A 19,133-nucleotide genomic window follows, 5' to 3' on the forward strand; every position below is an offset into this window, starting at 1 on the left:
TTAAAAAAACGGAGAAAATTGACCGTTTCAACTTAATTGATTTCGTTCGCCTTTTTATTCTTACAATGACACACACACACACACACATATATTATTTAAATTAGTCTTTTTGCTGATGTGTTCAATAGAAAATAGGACTTTCGTCATGATACAAACAACAGTTGCATGCATACGCATAAGTGGGCGGTACAATATGCCCTGGAAAAAATAGAGCACATTTAAATGTTTATTCAAAAACGATTTTACTCGTTCACGTATGCTGTAATTCGGCCCCGGTCTACAGGACCAATCGCCGCAGGAACGTTATGGTCATTGGTTATTTAAAGGCGAGTATCATAGGCACTCAGATTTAAGGAGTGGACGCCACAAATCGGAACTGAGAGTTTCAACCCGTGTGGCGCTCATAATCTTCCCGTGTTGTGCTTCAATTAAGTATCTCTATGTACCTATCAACTGTTCAAAGGCTCATATGATTGAATCGAAGCATTGTATTTGTACCAATAATGTGTTTTGTGCTCTCGATAAACCTCTCTTTAAGTTTGGGTTTTGTTTCACATACTTTTGTACTGATCAATTGAAAAAGTTCTCACTGTATTACAAATTTGTTTATTTTTAGCAATTTAAATTTGTTACCTACTCTTTTAAACCACCTTCGAGTAAAAAAAGATGATTCAGCACCGATATTGTTAACCATATAATATGCCGGTCGGTATTCGCAATGAGGGACGCCTGTGCGTCAGACAGACAGACCAATAAAAGGCAACAATAACACAAGACAAAACCACAAATCTATCCCAAGAGGTGGCTTTTTAGAACCATGGACTGAAATAAGCACATGTATGTAGATGACATATATGTATGTATGTATGTACCTTTTGCATGAATACAAATAATATCCAAAGCTGCCTACCTAAATACGTACATATGCATGAGTGTGTATGTGTATAACAAGTTTTGGCGCGGCTTCTTGTATAAACCAAACTACTAACCAACCAATATGTGGGTATAAATATGGTCATATTACACGCAACCGTTTAAAGAATTTCAATTTCTTATCGAAAGTAAACTTCGGCAAACACACTCACACATTCACTAAACATACGCGGCACAGAGTTCTCAGTAATGCACCGGCCGACGACCACACCTTATATTATTAACTAGGTGGGTAGGAATGCCCGTCCATCAAATCACCCTTCATGACTGCTGCTGCTTCTTTTGCAATGTCATACAAAAGAGCGAAAGTACATGAAACCACGCATAGAAATGTCTCTAACACCTACCTAACATTTGTTGCCAATACATGATACAGCACTCTGAAAATTAAAAAAAAAATCCATCCTGCCAAGTTTGTTATTGGTAGCAAATGGGTAGCACCAGCCAAAGCCTTTATTTCAATCATTTCAAGTAATAACGAGGGTGGCTATAGTCGGCCTTTATTGACTGTGAAGACTGAAATGTTGCAAAACATATTAAAGCCCACACCCTCCCCTCGCTTCACTCTCTTTAGTTGACCATTTATTATCTGCCCTCTACATAAGGTAAAATGTATCACTTTTACAAGCAGCATTTTTCGTCCCATTAAATTATTATTGTCTTGTTTGTTTAGAATTACTGAAAGCTATGGTCTGTCTCCACAGAGGCACCAGCAGAGACACCAATTTGGAAAATGATATCATATTACATTCTTGAACATCGATAATGGGAACAAAAAACAACAATGGGCACCGTAGAACCAACCAAGGAGAAATGGAAATGATTAAAAAAAATGGCCTAACGTTTTATGTAGGGGGGGTGGGGGCACACATTGGACATAACGAAATATATTCCATCATGCTGCTGAAATACTTTAGCAGTGGGAATATAAACAAAACACCAACCACGGTGGCCGATAACAGAGATAATGAAGTCCAAGTTTATTATGTTAAAGGAGTGACACTTTGGTATTATCTTTCTCTATATAACTTAATAACAATAATGTGTGAAAGGAATAAAATGTTGTACAAACACCTTTATGCATACTTGTGAAACTTATAAGGACACATGATTATGCCAAGAAAACCACTTGGAATAAAATAATGGGTAGCGATTTCTAGAGATTTGTTTTCAATCCAACTAAAATTATTTCTAGGTCGCCCCGGTAGCCGAGTTGCTACAGCAACAACAATATTAAGTAATCCCTCAAATATTTGCGTCTTGGCCACCAGTGCCTGACATTCGGTTAGGGATCATGGCAGCCGGTTGTACGTACCGGATTGACCCGATGGATTCCTTCATCGGCAAGGGCTGCCTCCTCCGTGTACAACAATAACATTGGATAGGGAAAAGTCAGAGCATTTCTTTAGACTCCAATAAGCTGCTGAAGATCTTTGTCCCCTGGACAACAACAACTTCTAGAAATCCCGAAGAGTTTGCGTCACTGTCTATCAGTTTTGGGCGTTAGCACAGCAATCAATACTCAGTCGATATTAATACCCTGCACCACTACTGTGGTACATAATAGCTATATCTAAATCTAAACCGATTTTGGCCAAACTCTATGTATATTGTATATCGTCGAGGAAAGCGTTGTGCAATATTTTGGCAAGATTATATATATGTATATATATATATATATATATATATATATATATATATATATGAGAGCTATATCTAAAACTGAATCGATTTCCATGAAATTCACCAGTAATGTCTAGAGTCGTTAGAAAATCCTTCCTGCCAAATTTCGAGAAAATCGGACGAACGGACGAACATATATATGGGAGCTATATCCAGATCTGAACCGATTTTTTTCAATTTCAATAGGCTTCGTCTCTAGGCCGAAAAACATGCCTGTACCAAATTTGAAGACGATCGGATGAAAACTGCGACCTGTGCTTTGTACGCAAATTAACATGGACAGACGGACGGACATAGCTAAATCGAATCAAAAAGTGATTCTGAGTCGATCGGTATACTTATCAATGGGTCTATTTCTCTTCTTTTTGGGTGTTACAAACAAATTCACTAAGTTATGGAATAAAAACGAATGACACCAGTTTTGAGATAAAGGCAAGAATAATACTGGCAAACAGATCCTACTTTGGACTAACTAAGCAGTTTAGAAACAAGTCCACCTCTCGACAGACGAAGACTACACTTTACAAGACACTGATACTACCCATGCTGTTATATGGTTCTGAAGCAAGGGTACTTGTGAAAGCAGATGAGGCAGTGCTTGGAGTATTTGAGAGAAACATTCTTCGTAAAATATATGGACCAGTTTGTGTTAACGGAGAATATAGACGACGATAGCATAGTTACACGCATCAAAATACAACGGCTGCGTTGGCTAGGTCATGTTGTCTGAATGGATGAAGAAACTCCAGCAAAGAAGTCTTTTGAAGGCAAACACGGTGGTACACGCAAACCGGGAAGACCAAAAGCCCGATGGAAAGATCAAGTTGTGGGAGACACCTCGAGACTTGGTGTCAGAGATTTTAGAATGAGCCCAGAAGATCGAGGCGCTTGGAACGCTATTCTACGTTCGGCTAGTGGAACAAATATTCTGTCATAGCCAATTAAAGTCAAGTAAAGTATGGTATAAAAAGCTGTTGTAGGACTTGTTAATGGGCATCAGTGATGCGATCTCAAAATTCTCCTTTCCAATTGCCCATTAATTCATACATTTCCCTTCAGTAGGCTTGCACTGTCCACGAAATTTCTGTGTTCAATGCCCCTGTCCGCAAATCCCCTGTGCACATCACCCACCTTACTGCAAAGGCACACTTGAGGGATTTGAACTATAATTGGGCTTTTGTGGGATTCATTTTACACTGGAAGTTTCGAAGTGAGATTACGTACTACGATTTTGCGTGAGTGATTAAAAAAATGTCTTCGTGCTTGAGCGAGTGAATTACTCACGACATTCATCACGGCTCACGAGAGAATCAAGTCTCACGAGAATACTAAGACTCACAAGAAAATCACGTTAATTTGGCGGGTTTTTCTTGAGTAGTGGGATAGCGTTAAATGTTTGTTTCCTGATCGAGCGTAAACATGAGTTGATATGAAAAGTTCGTGCGTGAACGTGCGTGATTAGAAAGTTTGTCACGTGGGCTCGCATGAGCGAGTGTTCACATGCACATCTTTATCTCACACCCCATTCTTGCAAGTTAATCACGTTTCACTTGTACGGCCACTATGTAGTGGCCATCTACCTTGCCTTTACGTAGAGCTCGCACAATGCGGTTTGGCTTTAGACCAACCCCTCACTAGTCAATGGCTGGAACATTTTTGGGTGGTTATAGCATTTGTTACACCAAATTGACAATCTTTGATTCGTCCTCATACTTAAGAGTAGTACCCATCAAAACTGAAGTGGTACCAGACTAGAGGCCGACAAAGCTCTCATCTTACATGCTCCTTCTTGACGAAACCGCAACAATTATTTATTTATTTAATATTCTCGTTTTTATAACCTTAATGTAATACGAAGCCATACATTTTCTGTTTCGAACAAATTACTACTTCTATTGCAAATTGCAAATTTTACCCATGAATATTCCACTTAGGAACAGGGGCAAAGTACTTCTAATACACCTTTTATTATTTCTTTATTGGAAATCTCAAAATCAATGAAATATGCATTTGACATTTTCTCAGCTACATTTGTGGTTGTAAAGATGACACAAGAGATAGAGAGGGGAATTCAAATTCTCACCATGTTAATGGAAATATAAAGGGTGATTTTTTTGAGGTTAGGATTTTCATGCATTAGTATTTGACAGATCACGTGGGATTTCAGACATGGTGTCAAAGAGAAAGATGCTCAGTATGCTTTGACATTTCATCATGAATAGACTTACTAACGAGCAACGCTTGCAAATCATTGAATTTTATTACCAAAATCAGTGTTCGGTTCGAAATGTGTTCAAATTTTGACAAATTTTGTTCAGCGATGAGGCTCATTTCTGGTTGAATGGCTACGTAAATAAGCAAAATTGCCGCATTTGGAGTGAAGAGCAACCAGAAGCCGTTCAAGAACTGCCCATGCATCCCGAAAAATGCACTGTTTGGTGTGGTTTGTACGCTGGTGGAATCATTGGACCGTATTTTTTCAAAGATGCTGTTGGACGCAACGTTACGGTGAATGAACACATTTCGAACCGAACACTGATTTTGGTAATAAAATTCAATGATTTGCAAGCGTTGCTCGTAAGTAAGTCTATTCATGATGAAATGTCAAAGCATACTGAGCATCTTTCTCTTTGACACCATGTCTGAAATCCCACGTGATCTGTCAAATACTAATGCATGAAAATCCTAACCTCAAAAAAATCACCCTTTATATTGAATGCACTAACGAACTACAAATGAATAAGTGAAATAAATTAAAACAAACCCATAAGAGACAAAAGATTGAAAAAAGAATGGGCTGCATAAAGAAACCGCTCCATATAGAAAATAATAAAACACCGAACCAATGCATAAATAGCGATGTGACATACAAACATGGACTCAATCGTAAAGTAATGACATCATAAATAATATGGAACCGTCAAAGAGAGTAAGACCTAATGTACGCACACACACAGTCATGTTGGAATGTGCATACTTGTCCATAAGTTATAATAGGGTGGGGGATACAGCAGCAACAGCAAAGCTGTGAAGTGGAATTAGAAGTGATTGGGGTGCGAAGTGAAGAAACCCAAATAACAATTTATTCACACCCAGGCGTGGAAAATGTTTCTAATGCAGTCCAAATAAATCGAAAAACAAGGTTTCGCTTTGAGGAAGTTCTGGTTTGAAATGTTACAGACATACATTCGAAACCACTGCAACAATTTTTTATTATAAATCAATTGTTGGGAATGTTTAACACATGTGTTAATTATATCTGTCGTCTGCACTCGAATAACCCGCAGAAATATTGTGTATCCAAGAGTAAAATAATTGATAGAATAACTCAATTAAATATCTTCCATATGCACACTACACTTAACTCTGTGTCTGTTTTTCGACATGAAAATTGGGAAAATGGGTGCGTGCTAGCATCTTTAAGCTACCTTCATAACTTGTTGTAATATGAAAGCGATTTGTATGAATTAGTACAGCATTCATATGGGGGCTATTTATATTCGGTTTGATTGTTGAGGTTCATTAGTATACTTAATATGTCTAGGGGCTCTAGAATTGAAATTGAAGGAAATACAGTTCTTATGTGAACCACATTTATCAGGCGACCAATATTCCACCAAACATTCCAAAGGCAAATTTAGCAGTTTCTAGTGGCCTCTTTTTCATCTGCTGAATAGGAAATCGCAGCCCAGAGGCGTCAAGTTGAATTTTAATTTGCACACTATATCACCAATTGAGCAGGATCCAGTACATAAATGGATTAACCAAACTAGAATAAGGGGAATCTCGCACTATGGGATATTAAAATCTGTTATCCTTGTGATTCAAATGTATATTCCAAAATCCAGTCAATAGTTACACATGACAAAAACTTATGACTTTTCTTTAACATTTTCTCAGCAATATCTGCATTTTTTAAGGATTTAATCATTATTTTTATACAATTCACAAATCAACACAAACTTGCTCTATCCATAACACGTGATAACAGATGATAACGCACGTCTTGGCAAATAAGTGCCAAAACACACCCAATATAGCAATGCAAGCCATCCTTTTTCTGCAAAAGTTGCAATTTCACGTCTCCAAATTGTAAGTATTTCTTCAGTTTTTTAACCCATATTATTTATTGTAACATTGTGAATTCCTCTTACCTTTCTATATGAAAACAATTCCTTTTGTAAACGTTGCCTCTCTGCAGTAGGCTGTTGTCCTTTGCCACGTATAAATTTCAACATGTTGTCAAGTCCAGTTTTGATGTAAGTGTATTGTGATTGTTGGCTGGCTTAGTTAAAACTAAAAGGCAGAGTTGAAGATCTAGAAAATAAAAGAAGAGGAAGAAACGAGAGCATTAATGGAATATACAATTTAAGGAATTGAAAGCAGTTATAGTATGTGCCCAATGTGTGGGCATAGTTAGCGATTAAAACTAAACTGGAAACCAAGCTGGAGGCGTAAGCCATACAAAAACAAAAACCACTGTCTAGGAAACCCACACTGTCTATTGAGACACTGTAGCTAACTTCTATCCATTGCAAGGCAATGCTGAAACTTTCGCGAATAGGAGAGGGCAATGAAAAGGTAAAATGGGAATGAAAAGCTTATAATCTTTACCATACTCCAATCTTAAATCTCCTACTTGTGCAGTCGCAAAGACTTTTGTATTGGTGGAATTGTGCTTCTGCTGGATTGATATTATAGTCGCTGACGCCTTGTAACATTTACAATTTCAAATTACAAAACTTGTTTCATACCAAACTGGTCGGTATAGTTTTTGGTTGCGGTGCAGTCGCCAAACTTAATTCAGCTTCGCTTTACTAGTAAAACTGCAGTTTCATCCCGAAAAATCTTTTAAGCCAATAGGAAGAGATAAACGCTTTTTGTATTTCAAGCTGGCTATGGCATTGAGTGTGTTGTCCCAGTTGTTTGTTATGCCATTATATTGTTAATAGAGAGCATAACGACACGTTCCATAAAACTTGTATTGTTCTTGTCATATGATGGAATAATGTTGTACATTAAGAAGATTCAAGCAACTAGTACCAGTCTATTCAATCACCATCATCAAAGATTTTAAAGAGTTAAGAAGAAGGTATCAAAATATTTCAAATATTATAGCAGATGAACTGCACCTAGTAAATGAACTGCACATTAGCTCATCTAGCCATTAGCTAATAAGTAAACTTGCAAAGCAAATTTGCCCATGAATATTCCTTGATGAAACAGTGGGCATAATTTTCTATTGTTAGAGTAAACATAGATCTCTAATATTTTGCATAAATGTATATTTAAGCTTCAATAAAGCTAAATATTAGAGCTCTACGTTTACTCTAACTATTTTTGTCCTATGATTTTGTGCAGAGGTAAAAAAAGAAGTCCCAAACATTGACCTAAAACTGCACTGGACAGCACTCATTGACAAGAGAAAATTATGAAGTTTAGCCCAAATTGGTCTTGAACATGGTAAAGCTCTCATATAAATCGATCTTCTAATTAGACTTCTTAAGCACCTAGATCACGATTCCGATTTAAGTGAAATTTTCACTATGACTTCTGATATGACTCTTGAGAAATTTGTAAAGTTCTGTTCACATCGGTATACAACCTCATATAGATCTCTTATAAACCAATCTTTTAGTTTGACTTCTTGAACCTTTGGAAGACATTTAGTTTAACGTACGACTTTAACCCGAAAATTTTGTTTTCAATTGTATTCATTTCCGGCGTTTTTGTTACATTTTGTGATGTTGATGTATTCGGAAACCTATAGTAGAAATTTTTGACGTAAAATATGTTTTTTAATTATCCATAATACACAAATGGAGCAGGTTGGAGAAGAAAAAAATAACTATTTGATTCAGTAGGCATCACTGAGGTAAATTTTAAGTGGCAGTCTGCCATCAGACTCACTTAGACGTTTTCGTCCATTGTGATATCACAAGAACAGAAGAAGGAAGATGCCTTCTAGTTCCTACCATTGAACCATCCAGATCGCTTTAAAAAGCCCAATAACTTGCCAATGTTCACATCCGCTAAATCAGACAGGTTCTCAAAAAAAAAAGAGAACGTAAAGTGGAACTCCTTCTAACTGCTAGTACGGGACACATACACAAAAGGTGTTCTATAGTCTCTTCTTCCTCGATGTCCCTACAACTTCTGCAAAAGTCGTTGCTGGCAACCTTCAGTCTGTCAGCATGTTTTCCGATTAGACAATGACCTGCCATGACGGACACAATGGCTGAGACGTCTGTTCTAGCCAATGACAGCAAAGCAGTAGACCTCTTCAAGTCTAGATGAGGCCACATAGTTTTGGAATGCTCATAGCCCCCTCTTTGTGATCATCTATCATTCGTTGCTCTTCGGGCCTGGTCCTGAAAACTTAGTTTCCATGTCGCTAGAGGCATACCCACAGATTCCAGTGTCCCTGGAGTGTGTAAGGTCATGACTGACATCACTGAAGAACAGTGAAAAATAAATATAGTGTACCAAGTCGGACTTTTATCCCTTCATTTAGCCAAAAATTTAATTTTGAAAGTTATAGCTTTATTTTTGCCTCTAAAAAATAACGGTACTAACTACATATTCATGTATGTGACACTTTAGATTGGAAATTTGTGTTTGTATTCTTTAAGATTTTAATCTAAGAACAAATGCTGGATGGAATTCTCCAACTCCGTGAAAGACAATCTGAGGCTGAGAAAGATTCTAACAACATACTTATAACGAAGATGTTTTGACAATATCTAGTAAGGAAACTACTGAATAGTTATTAGAGGTGTATACGTGAGTCGTAATTAGTGGCGCATCATGCGTGAGTCACGTGATTCGTGAGTGAAATCACGAACCACAAGATATCACGACTTATAAGAAAATTACGAAAATTAGAAAAAGACACTCAAATTTTTTTATTTTCATACTAAAACCTGTGCAGATACTTTTTGTTTTTTATATTACAATTTTTTTTTCGAAAATAAATAAAATTATTGTACCTTTTTTATCTTTTTTCGGAAATAAATTAGAAAATAACCATTTAAACCAGTAAAACAAATAAACTTATGCCGGCAATGGTACACATAATGTTTTCAAGGGTTGCTTATATAATTTTGTATTAATCGCTTCATGGAAAAATATTTTTTTTAATGGTGATTGGCGTGATCGTGATTTTTTTCGCCAGTCGTGCATGAGCGTACGTGAATAGTTTTAGTCTCATGAGTGTTAGTGAAAAATCACTCACGTGCACATCTATAATACTTCTGTCCGGGAAACTCTTCAACGGACACTTTGGGATATTTGTGAGCACCACACATCTGATGAAAAATTTAGTAGTTATTACTATCTTTCAAAAAATTGTTTAAGTGTAGCCAAAAAACTTCGGAACCATTTAGAATGTTAATAATTTCTAAATGTGCCCAGTCCCCTTCTCTCTAAAGTAACTCTTAAGAATTTTTTTGGGCTCCGTACAATTTCACTTGGAAGTGGCATTTTTTTATTTTTTCGGCGTTTGGGACCCCCAGGCCCGAGCCGCGAAAGCAGGCCTCATATTCGTGTTTCTAGGGTTGTTTGCAAAAAGCTGCACTACAGCCTTATTTGAAAAAGGTCAAAATTTGATTATCACGAAAAATTTTTGCGAATTTGTTTTCAATAGAAATTTTATAATGATGATTTATAATGATGATTTTATAAGAAAATTTTTTAATAGAAAATATCTTAAGCTAATTTTCCAATTTTGTCTAAATTTTTGTTTCATCAATATTTTATTTTTGTTAAAATACCAAAAATTCATATTCAGAATCTGTTTTATGCAACAATGTCTGATTTCCAAATTTCAAAACAAACTAAAGAGGAAAAGGCTAAGGATAAGAAATTCATTATTTCCATGGTAGAATCACATAAAAGTTATAGTTCACGGTAGAAACATGATTATTTTCAAACAAGTTTGGTAGTATAGGTCACTGTGCATTAATTGACATTGTGGGACATAGGTAAAAATGTATCGACTAACGAAAGTTCTTAGATATTCTCTTTGGTTTTTATTTAAACCTGTTTCGATTGGCTCACGTAATTTCCATAAGGTATCCCAAGGTATGGCCAAGATTTAGAGAAGTATTCAGATTTCACTTTAACAGTCACTTGGAAAAATAATATCTTCAAAATGACATACTTCCCAAACACATTCTAGCAACAACGCGACATCGGGGGCTGGCCATACAGATATGACTAATAATGTAAACGTTTGCTAACCTTCACATGAGAAGAGGAAATTCAAAAATGCCAAATAGAATGCCTGAAATTTCTTCTCATCTCAATGACATATGGAAAAAGGGATGCCAAGAAAGAGACTAAGGCCGCTAACAAACAAAACAAAATCACTTAGAGCAGCAGAAACAAGCGCTACAGGTGTCTCCTGCTAATGTCACAAACAAAAACACAACCAAAACATTCGAAAACAGGTAGGAGAGAACCAATGATTGCTTAGCAATTTAACAAATTAAACATGCCGTTTCATGAATATACATGCATATATGTACTTACATTGGCTTAAGTAAAATGCTTAATTAAATCACACTCCTGTTGATAAGTAGACACGGCATAGAGTCAAGCGGAGTGATGACTAAAAATAAAAAAAAAGAAAAACCACACCCGACACTTATTAAACCAAACAATTGAGCAGCGGCAACAACAATATGATAACATTCATTTCATTTCTTTCTACAACATTTGTTTGTTGGCTTTTTTTTTTTGATATTTTTCAATGGAATGAGATAATACAGATATATACACGAATTTTTTTAGGACAAATTGTTTTTCATTCACATTTAGATTTTATGACCGGCTTGAACTTTTCAATTTTTGTTAACTCTTTTAGTTTTGTTTGCAAATTTGATTGCGGCGAAAGAAATTTATTAAATTATTCTCTTATGCATTTGGACAAAACCGGTTTTGTTTGCGCGTCCAAGAATTCACCATTTAACTACTGCTGAATTACACCACCTTGCTGGAAATGCTATGCACTACCGCTAAATTACCATTTATATTTTAGAACGTTTTTTTCTATTTATGGCTATCAACGAAACCGCAATGTTTTTTCCAAAGAACAAACAATATAATAATCTGGCGTCAACAACAACAAAACTAAGAAAAAAAGACAGCGGCGGTACCACGAACAAATCGAGTAAAAATCAAAACAAGTAATGAAGCGATGAAGCTAGGCGCAGTTAACGAAGCCGAAGCTTTTCGTCGGCGGTGGCGAATTGACCAAAATCTTGCAGCCGAGGCGGCTCGTCGTCTGAGCCGACAGAAAAATTCAAACGGCGGCTGAGATTTATCGTTCAATTTTGTATATTCCAATAACATTAAAGATAAGTGATGTGCACAGTGATACCACTCAAGATATATTAATTAACAGGTATTGGCAGTTGCCCAACAACAAAATATTGAGTGCACTATCCGTCAAAATCAGTAAATAGTACAACTCTGATTTTGAAGTGCACTCGTTGACGGAGAGTGCACTTCGCAAGAAAAAATTTAACTCAGCTGTTTACGGTACAATACCTGGTAGTTATGTTATGGTTTCAGCAACAAAACAGTGTTATAATGATGGAAATATAAAAATAAAATACACATTTAAAGAGGATAAGCTGTAAAACAAAGTTTATTTCAAAAACAACTTTGATATTTCAATTTACAGCATTTGCCACTCAAAGTAGTTTTGTTAAGGATACGGTTGAAATGTTTTTCTAAACGACATAAGCAAAACAATTCAATGTAGACATAGCAATCCGCCATCTTGCAATCAAGCTGATTGTCGTTTTGCCGACACACGTAAACAAATTTGTGTGCGTGTATGTATACGTTTGCATGCATGAGCGGAAAATATGCGAGAAAGAAGATAACAACAAAGAGAATGCAAACAAAAATTGGACATCTTAATACCGCCAAAAGGCTGGTACTACGTTCTTTTTTACGGAAAAATTTCCGAAAGTCGTTCTTTCGTTGGTTTAACAAGGTTGATTTTTTTGGGTTTCCAAAATGTTGCCATTTACATACAAAAAAATAATATGGCATCAAACAATTTATCAGCTGCTTACAAACATGTATGTTTTTGTAATTTCATCATTGTAATTTCAACGCGAAAACCGAATATAGTACCGGCCTAAACCCGGCCGGCTGTTAACAGCTGTTCACGTGAGACCACCTTTTTTAATCCGCCTTGGGTCTGAACATAGTATGAGATAAGACCATGTAGTGCGATAGAGCCTTAAACCTCGTTTATTCTGCACTTTAAATCCGGGTTTAATGGCTCGATCATCTGTTTTCCCTTTATAAAATCAGCTGACAAGAGCCTTAAATCCGGATTTAATGAGGAGATGTATATCACTATTACATTGAATTTTATGATCTGCCCGTTTACACTGCGTTACTTTTATCGATTATTCAGTCATGAAATCAGGTTTATTTGGGATTTAAAAACAAATACTTCCAAATTTGGATATATATTTGTATAGTAATACCTGCACAGGATTTAGCACTTTAATCTCGAAAAGGTCATAATCCAAATTTAGCGGCCAATGTAAACGTACTTTTAAGCAAATGCAGGTCATTTATAAATTGATTTATTGTACAAAAAGTCGTCAACTTGATTGCATTTGTGACGACAAACTTTCCATGCGCATTATTTTAGAGGACACTTTTAGGTTGTCAAACATGACATTGGTTTTGTTTAGTCATAGTCGTCATTATTTAATTATCAATTGCATTATTTAAGCAGTTCACCATTGAGCAGTGGCGTTATCCATTGTTGTTCCAGAAGTGTTTAGAATAAACATTAACCAAATCGTCCATTAAGTTGTGAAATAATTAAATTTGAACATGGAATTTCCACATTTGGGACAGCACTGTTATGAAAAAACGTGCAACAGGCTCGATTTTCTTCCCATGAAATGTGATGCTTGCAAAAACTTATTCTGCTCGGGACATTTTAATTACGAGCATCACAATTGTCCGCATGGTAGAAAGGATCACCAAGTGCCTGAGTGTCCGTTGTGTGGAGAACCTGTGCCCACGGCGCCTGGCGTTGAACCAGACCTAACTGTGGGGCAGCACATTGACAAACAGTGTAAATCGGAGTCACGGAAGATATTCACCAACAGATGTTCATACAAATCCTGCAAACGAAAAGAACTGATACCAGTAAATTGTTCGCAATGCAAAAGGAATTTTTGCTTAAAGCACCGTCATACAACTGATCATGAGTGTCAGGCAGGAAAGACCGGATCTGGAACGGGAAATAAATCGGCTGTGGAAGATACAAGGTCAATGGCAGCGTAAGTTCAATGAATGTTGTATACAAATGTAGAAAAATGAATCACTTTCACACGGAAGCGTGTAGTTTTCCATATATAGATTAATTAAATAGTTTGGGAAAGATTTCGATTAAACAATTCAACAAAGCGCCCGAAAATATAAAACTGCAAATGCAAATTTGCCCACGAACAATCCATTAAGACGGGGAGATTTCTCGCATATCAATGACTTCTGCTTCAATTACTTTTTAGCTTAATACCAAGGGACTCTATTTATAGACACGAGCCCAAAGAGCCACTTTAAAAGTTTGTCATGTCGCCAGCATTAGTAAAAAACGTAAATTATGTTGTCGCACTAAAATCTTCCATCGTACAAATAGAAAAACAATTCACGAGAGATTGACCGAACATAGTATTTTACTTCAGGAATGGATTTAAATATATATTTAAAGAAAAAATTTGTACCACCATTAAAATTCCTGTTTTGTCGATTCCAATCAATTTAACATGCCTAATCTTGACTTCAATTCGGAGATTATCTAGAGGTCGCAATCGTCGAAAAAAACGGCTCCTGGCACGGGATTGCTGTAAGCACCACACAGGCTGGAACTTTGAGGTCCGATCTTTGTGGTGTTCATCATTGTCACTATAAAAATTCAGATATAAAGCAAAGCTAAATCGATACGTTCACCGTCAAAGGTTGCCTTTGGTTTGTATATAATTTTCTTCACATTATTGTTAAGATCAGCTGATTTTAAGGCGTCCATAGTTTCTGTGTTTTTTGAATCCACCAATTTGGAAATGTAATGTACTGTTTCTTTACCACAATAATAAATCAATGATTTTTTTCTTATAGGAAAGCCGCAGAAATGAGACGTACTCAAAAACCACCAAATACACTTTTCGATGTCGGCCCCAAACCTACAACCGCAGCTATTAGGGAATCGGCAGCTCAACGTTTAACACAAAATATTCAAGGAAATATGGTGAGTATTAAGTTTATCAATTGATACTGGTTAATTGGATTCAAACGGAATGAATTTATGCCATCTTTTTCAGTCTGAAGATGAAGCCATGGCCCGTGCCATTGCATTGTCTATTATGGAACTTGACGAAACTAATGATCGTAATAGAAGAAACGAAACTGCTGCCACTCAACGGCGGAATAACAATGCCACAGTGCCAGTAGGAGGTCGTGATAATCAGGAAGGAAACCCCAAGGATAAATGTTCATTATCATAATATCAAGGACAAGATGAATATTAAACTATAAGTGGTTACTTTAGACATCCTTTTTTTTGTTTATAGATGTAGTTGATTTAAGCTGTGACTTAGCAGTGCTCAAGTTGAAAAAAAAAAAACAAATACTGTAACATTCTGACAAACCACCACTGTTTTATGTAGGTATAGCGATGATTAGACGATTAGACTTAATTATAGACTTTCTTATGTACGTGCCAGTTCACATGTCTATTTTTTATTTTGAAATCACTTTGACTGTTTATTGTTTATTAAATGTAGTTTTTAAAAAAATTAAATTTATGTCTTAAAATCAAATATAAGACGTGTTATTTATACAACATTTTAATTTAAATAACTTCTGCATTCGCCGTTGTCGTGAAGGTTTTCGCCTCTCCCTCTATTGAGGTTGGAGGTACTGGTGATGACGCAGTCGGTGATGTAACATTACTATTGTTACCCGATGATTCGGACACTTCCGTCAGATTTTCCATGTAGTTGGTTGCTGTGGAATTTCCCTCGAAACTAACTTTCTTGTCGAGGGATATCTTTCGTGGTGGAGTGTTGGGTCCACCCGCTTCGCTAGAAGATGCACTCACTTTACGCTGGCTTGCAGAGAAATTTACAATTGCTTCTGCTGCTAAAATACTGGCGCTTGATAATAGAACTGAGACCTGCTCTCCTGAGGGACAACTGCTGATCGTCATGTCGTCCGCTGTATAGCCGTTTGTGGTTAGTAACTGTTCCAGTTTCACAAATGATTGGATAACGTTGTTCTAGAAAAGTACAGAACCGAACGACATGGTAAATTACTTCAAAAAGCGTAACTACATTGAACTTACTCTTATAGGTCTAAAAATAATGAACTCAGTATCCCGATTGCTCAAATACAATTGCATTGATCGCTGCAACAGTGGCAGCTTATTCTTGATTAATCGCTGAGTTTCTTGTATGACGCTGCTGATTTGCTGGGGACTTGCCCAAGAACTCTGTCTCAATGTGTAGTTTATTTTAGCGACAGCCGGTTGCTGTTGATCCTTTGAGGCTGCACTGACTTTTGCATCTGTATTCACCACCGCTTGGGCCTTGTCGAGGAATGCAATAAGCGGAGCAGCCAAAGTTTGCACCGCATCTTTTATAAATTGTTCGCAAATAAGCTTCAACTGACGATCAACTTCTTTGCGAGAGTCCAAGAGGTGTTCTTTAATTTGTGGTGTTCCTTCTAGTAGAAATTCCAATATGGCATTGTTGCTACCCATAGAAAACAGTTGTTTGCGTTTTTGCAAGAGTCCAAATGCTGCTGTTTTGACTTTGCTAAAGTCCAACGATGTCTCTTTGGCTGTAAAATCGACTCGAAAAGGTGCAATTTGTTCACGCAGTATAAGCAAATGCTTTATTTCAAATAGTTCGCCATCTATGGGGGTCTGCAAAATTTAACATTTCATATGGTTAGAAAAGTATTCATGGTGGTGGGTAAAACCAATCTTTGGCCAAAATAAACTTAACTCTGTTTTTCCAGTTTCTTACCTTTGCCTGTGATATTTTTGCCGAAGCCGACGAGACACTTTGAATGCATAGCTTTAAAGCTTCTTGCGATAGTCCCTGGAAAATTGGTCTATCTACACAACGATAAAGGCGCGAAAGGCAAACAAGTGTACGTCTGACTGTTGGATACCACATTCCATGTAAATCAGCAGGAGAATCTGAAAATAAAACACAATTAACTATGGTTACGTATGGCATAAGAGAGAACTTACTCATGTTTCTAACACGACTGACGCTAGTATCTATGCTCTCAGCCTCTGTTATATTGGAATTTGTGGAAACTAAAGAAGAACGTGAATCAAAGCGCTTAAGATGTGCGGGTTCTTGCAATGACAATGCTATGCTCTAGAAAAAGAGAAAACAAAAACGGAATAACCTGCTTATTCCAATTGCAAAAATAACAATTTGACAAAGTAATGATCTTACCTCCATCATTTCCAATTTTTCTGGATATGCCAAATCCCCCGCCGAAGGGTTATAATTTAAAATATCCGATTGCAAATAAAGATGGGCTCTGAACACTAAACGTTCTTGGGCATCTTGTAAAAGCTGATTTGCCACAGATGCAAATGCTTCTAGAGGAGTTGCTGCAAAGTGAAAAAGAAAATAGAGCAAATTCAAATAAAGCCATTAATTTAACTTACGATTTTGTTGTACATGTTCCTCGAGCATTTCTATTCTCAGTATAGAGCAGATCTCCGCCAACGTCTCCAAATGGTTAATGTGTATTATAAAGGGACGCATTGAATCATATAAAATATTACATAGACCCTCCAAATAGGAACTATAAATTCAATTGGAAATTATACAGCCTATACAATGTTTTTTTTTTTTGAAAAATACTCACGTTAACAATTCACTTTCTGTGGCAAAAAACTGATAATACAAACGTTGCTCATCCTGACAGATGTGTACAAGAAAGGAACAAGAGCTACGCATTAAGGTGCAATGATCGCCTTTGTGTTGTGCTTTAATTTCCTTAATTGCTTTGTCAACTGATGGTGTCATTATGGTTGACCTTTCGTTCAAATAGTTTTGCTGTAATTCGGCCAAAAGATTTGTATATTCTGGACATACATCAACCCTTGATTCAATCATTTGGGAAACTCTTTTGATTTTTGCCGCTGATGTTTGATATTTGCCATAGTAGAGTGCAAATGCAGCATCAGGGGAAGCTGTTACACTATCACTGCTGCCCGACACCGTTTGTTTAGGGCGTAACGTGGCCTCGGTAGCTTGGGACATTACGGAATTCACATAATTTTTAATGAGCGTTACAGCTTTAGCCAAGCAGTGTTTATATTTGACCGTGAAAGCAGGCGAATCTTTAAATTTGGGCTGAAGAGAACATAAGAGTTTAGTACAATTATCATATTTATACATATATAATTTTATATACTTACATGTTCCTTTAAATACGTCAGACATTCGTCCAGTTTACTTAAACATTCTCGGAATGATTCGGATGCCACTGACAGGGTAGGACTGTGTAAGCGCTGGTTGAGCAATTCAACTTGATTAAAATAATGCAAACGATTCTGTATACCATCTCCCAGGCTCTGTAGTTTTTCCTGTTCCTCTATTAACTGCTCGCTTGCAGTGTTTAAGGCTTCTGTCTTCTCTGAAACAAATGCATATTCTTCTCTTAAGGTTTTCAAACGACTCATAGCCCGCTCTATTTGCTGCAGCATATTGCCACATTCTGCACTTCTTGTGACCAATTGCTGTAGATAACGATGTGATGCCAAATCGGCGTTTTCATGTATTTCTGCATGAACAAGATCATACCACAACAAGAAGTCATGGGTGGTATCTATTGCTTGTGATGTTGGCGCCTGCAGTTCATTAAGAGAAGAAATTATTGCTGGCTCGTCCTGTGATTTAATAACTTCCAAAACATCTCTTCTGACATCCTCTGAGGCAGGAATCTGAAATCGATAGACATTTTGACGGATGGCAAGTGAGTAAACAATACTAAATATTACCTCAGTTTCTTGGGCCCACACAGCATTAATTTGCTCCAAGCATTCGTCTTGCACTACATTTAATGCGGCCAAAGCATTGGGTTTGGACTCCCATTGCATTAATCTTGATCGTATTTTTCGTAAATTTTCATTTTCCAATTGAACACTGGCGACGTCATCCATTTTTTGGATCCTGCAGCAATTTCTCACGACATATGTTTTCGGTATTTTGACATTTAGCGTTAACATATGATTTGGAGCATGGTTGCCAGGCTTGGTTTTATTTTAGAATTGGTTGGTGGGCAAAATTTTTACGGGGCTCTTTTCACATCAAATTACTTGGGTGCGAGAACAAAATCGTTAAATTGGCAAATGAAAAAATATTGTCCAACTAACAGAATAATTAATTTAAATTATAAATGCAACTCTGCACACAAATCCCACAAAATCACACGGAAAAGTTGAA

General features: G+C 36.7%; 3 protein-coding genes across 5 annotated transcripts in view; 1 reads left to right on the forward strand and 2 right to left on the reverse strand.

The window, feature by feature from the left end:
* The window catches only part of LOC106081292 (lethal(2) giant larvae protein), a 50,887-nt gene extending 39,071 nt beyond the window's left edge, over positions 1-11,816 (reverse strand). The window contains exons 1-3 of one of the 3 annotated variants that reach the window (XM_013243164.2): positions 11,643-11,816; positions 11,149-11,227; positions 6,771-6,933 (exon numbers count right to left, since the gene is read on the reverse strand). In XM_013243164.2, the coding sequence (XP_013098618.1) occupies positions 6,771-6,854 (84 nt within the window). In that variant the 5' untranslated portion in view covers positions 6,855-6,933; positions 11,149-11,227; positions 11,643-11,816. Of the gene's footprint in view, positions 1-6,770; positions 6,934-8,221; positions 8,286-11,148; positions 11,228-11,580 lie in introns of those variants that run through there. The other 2 variants (XM_013243165.2, XM_013243166.2) reach the window with 2 other exon arrangements.
* Positions 11,817-13,340: 1,524 nt separating this feature from the next.
* On the forward strand, positions 13,341-15,507 carry LOC106081296 (AN1-type zinc finger protein 2A). Its single transcript, XM_013243171.2, has 3 exons — positions 13,341-13,940; positions 14,776-14,905; positions 14,979-15,507. The coding sequence occupies exons 1-3, from the start codon at positions 13,486-13,488 to the stop codon at positions 15,159-15,161; spliced, it is 768 nt and encodes a 255-aa protein (XP_013098625.1). The 5' UTR covers positions 13,341-13,485; the 3' UTR covers positions 15,162-15,507.
* Positions 15,391-18,897, reverse strand: LOC106081295 (conserved oligomeric Golgi complex subunit 3). Its single transcript, XM_013243170.2, has 9 exons — positions 18,689-18,897; positions 18,107-18,631; positions 17,551-18,041; positions 17,348-17,487; positions 17,130-17,290; positions 16,916-17,048; positions 16,686-16,861; positions 16,001-16,582; positions 15,391-15,934 (listed from the first exon to the last, which is right to left on the reverse strand). Exons 1-9 carry the CDS (start codon positions 18,848-18,850, stop codon positions 15,509-15,511), a joined length of 2,796 nt encoding a protein of 931 aa, XP_013098624.2. The 5' UTR covers positions 18,851-18,897; the 3' UTR covers positions 15,391-15,508.
* Between the last annotated feature and the right edge of the window lie 236 nt (positions 18,898-19,133).

Source organism: Stomoxys calcitrans, chromosome 3 (genome assembly GCF_963082655.1).
Source record: "Stomoxys calcitrans chromosome 3, idStoCalc2.1, whole genome shotgun sequence".
NCBI classification, from domain to species: domain Eukaryota; kingdom Metazoa; phylum Arthropoda; class Insecta; order Diptera; family Muscidae; genus Stomoxys; species Stomoxys calcitrans.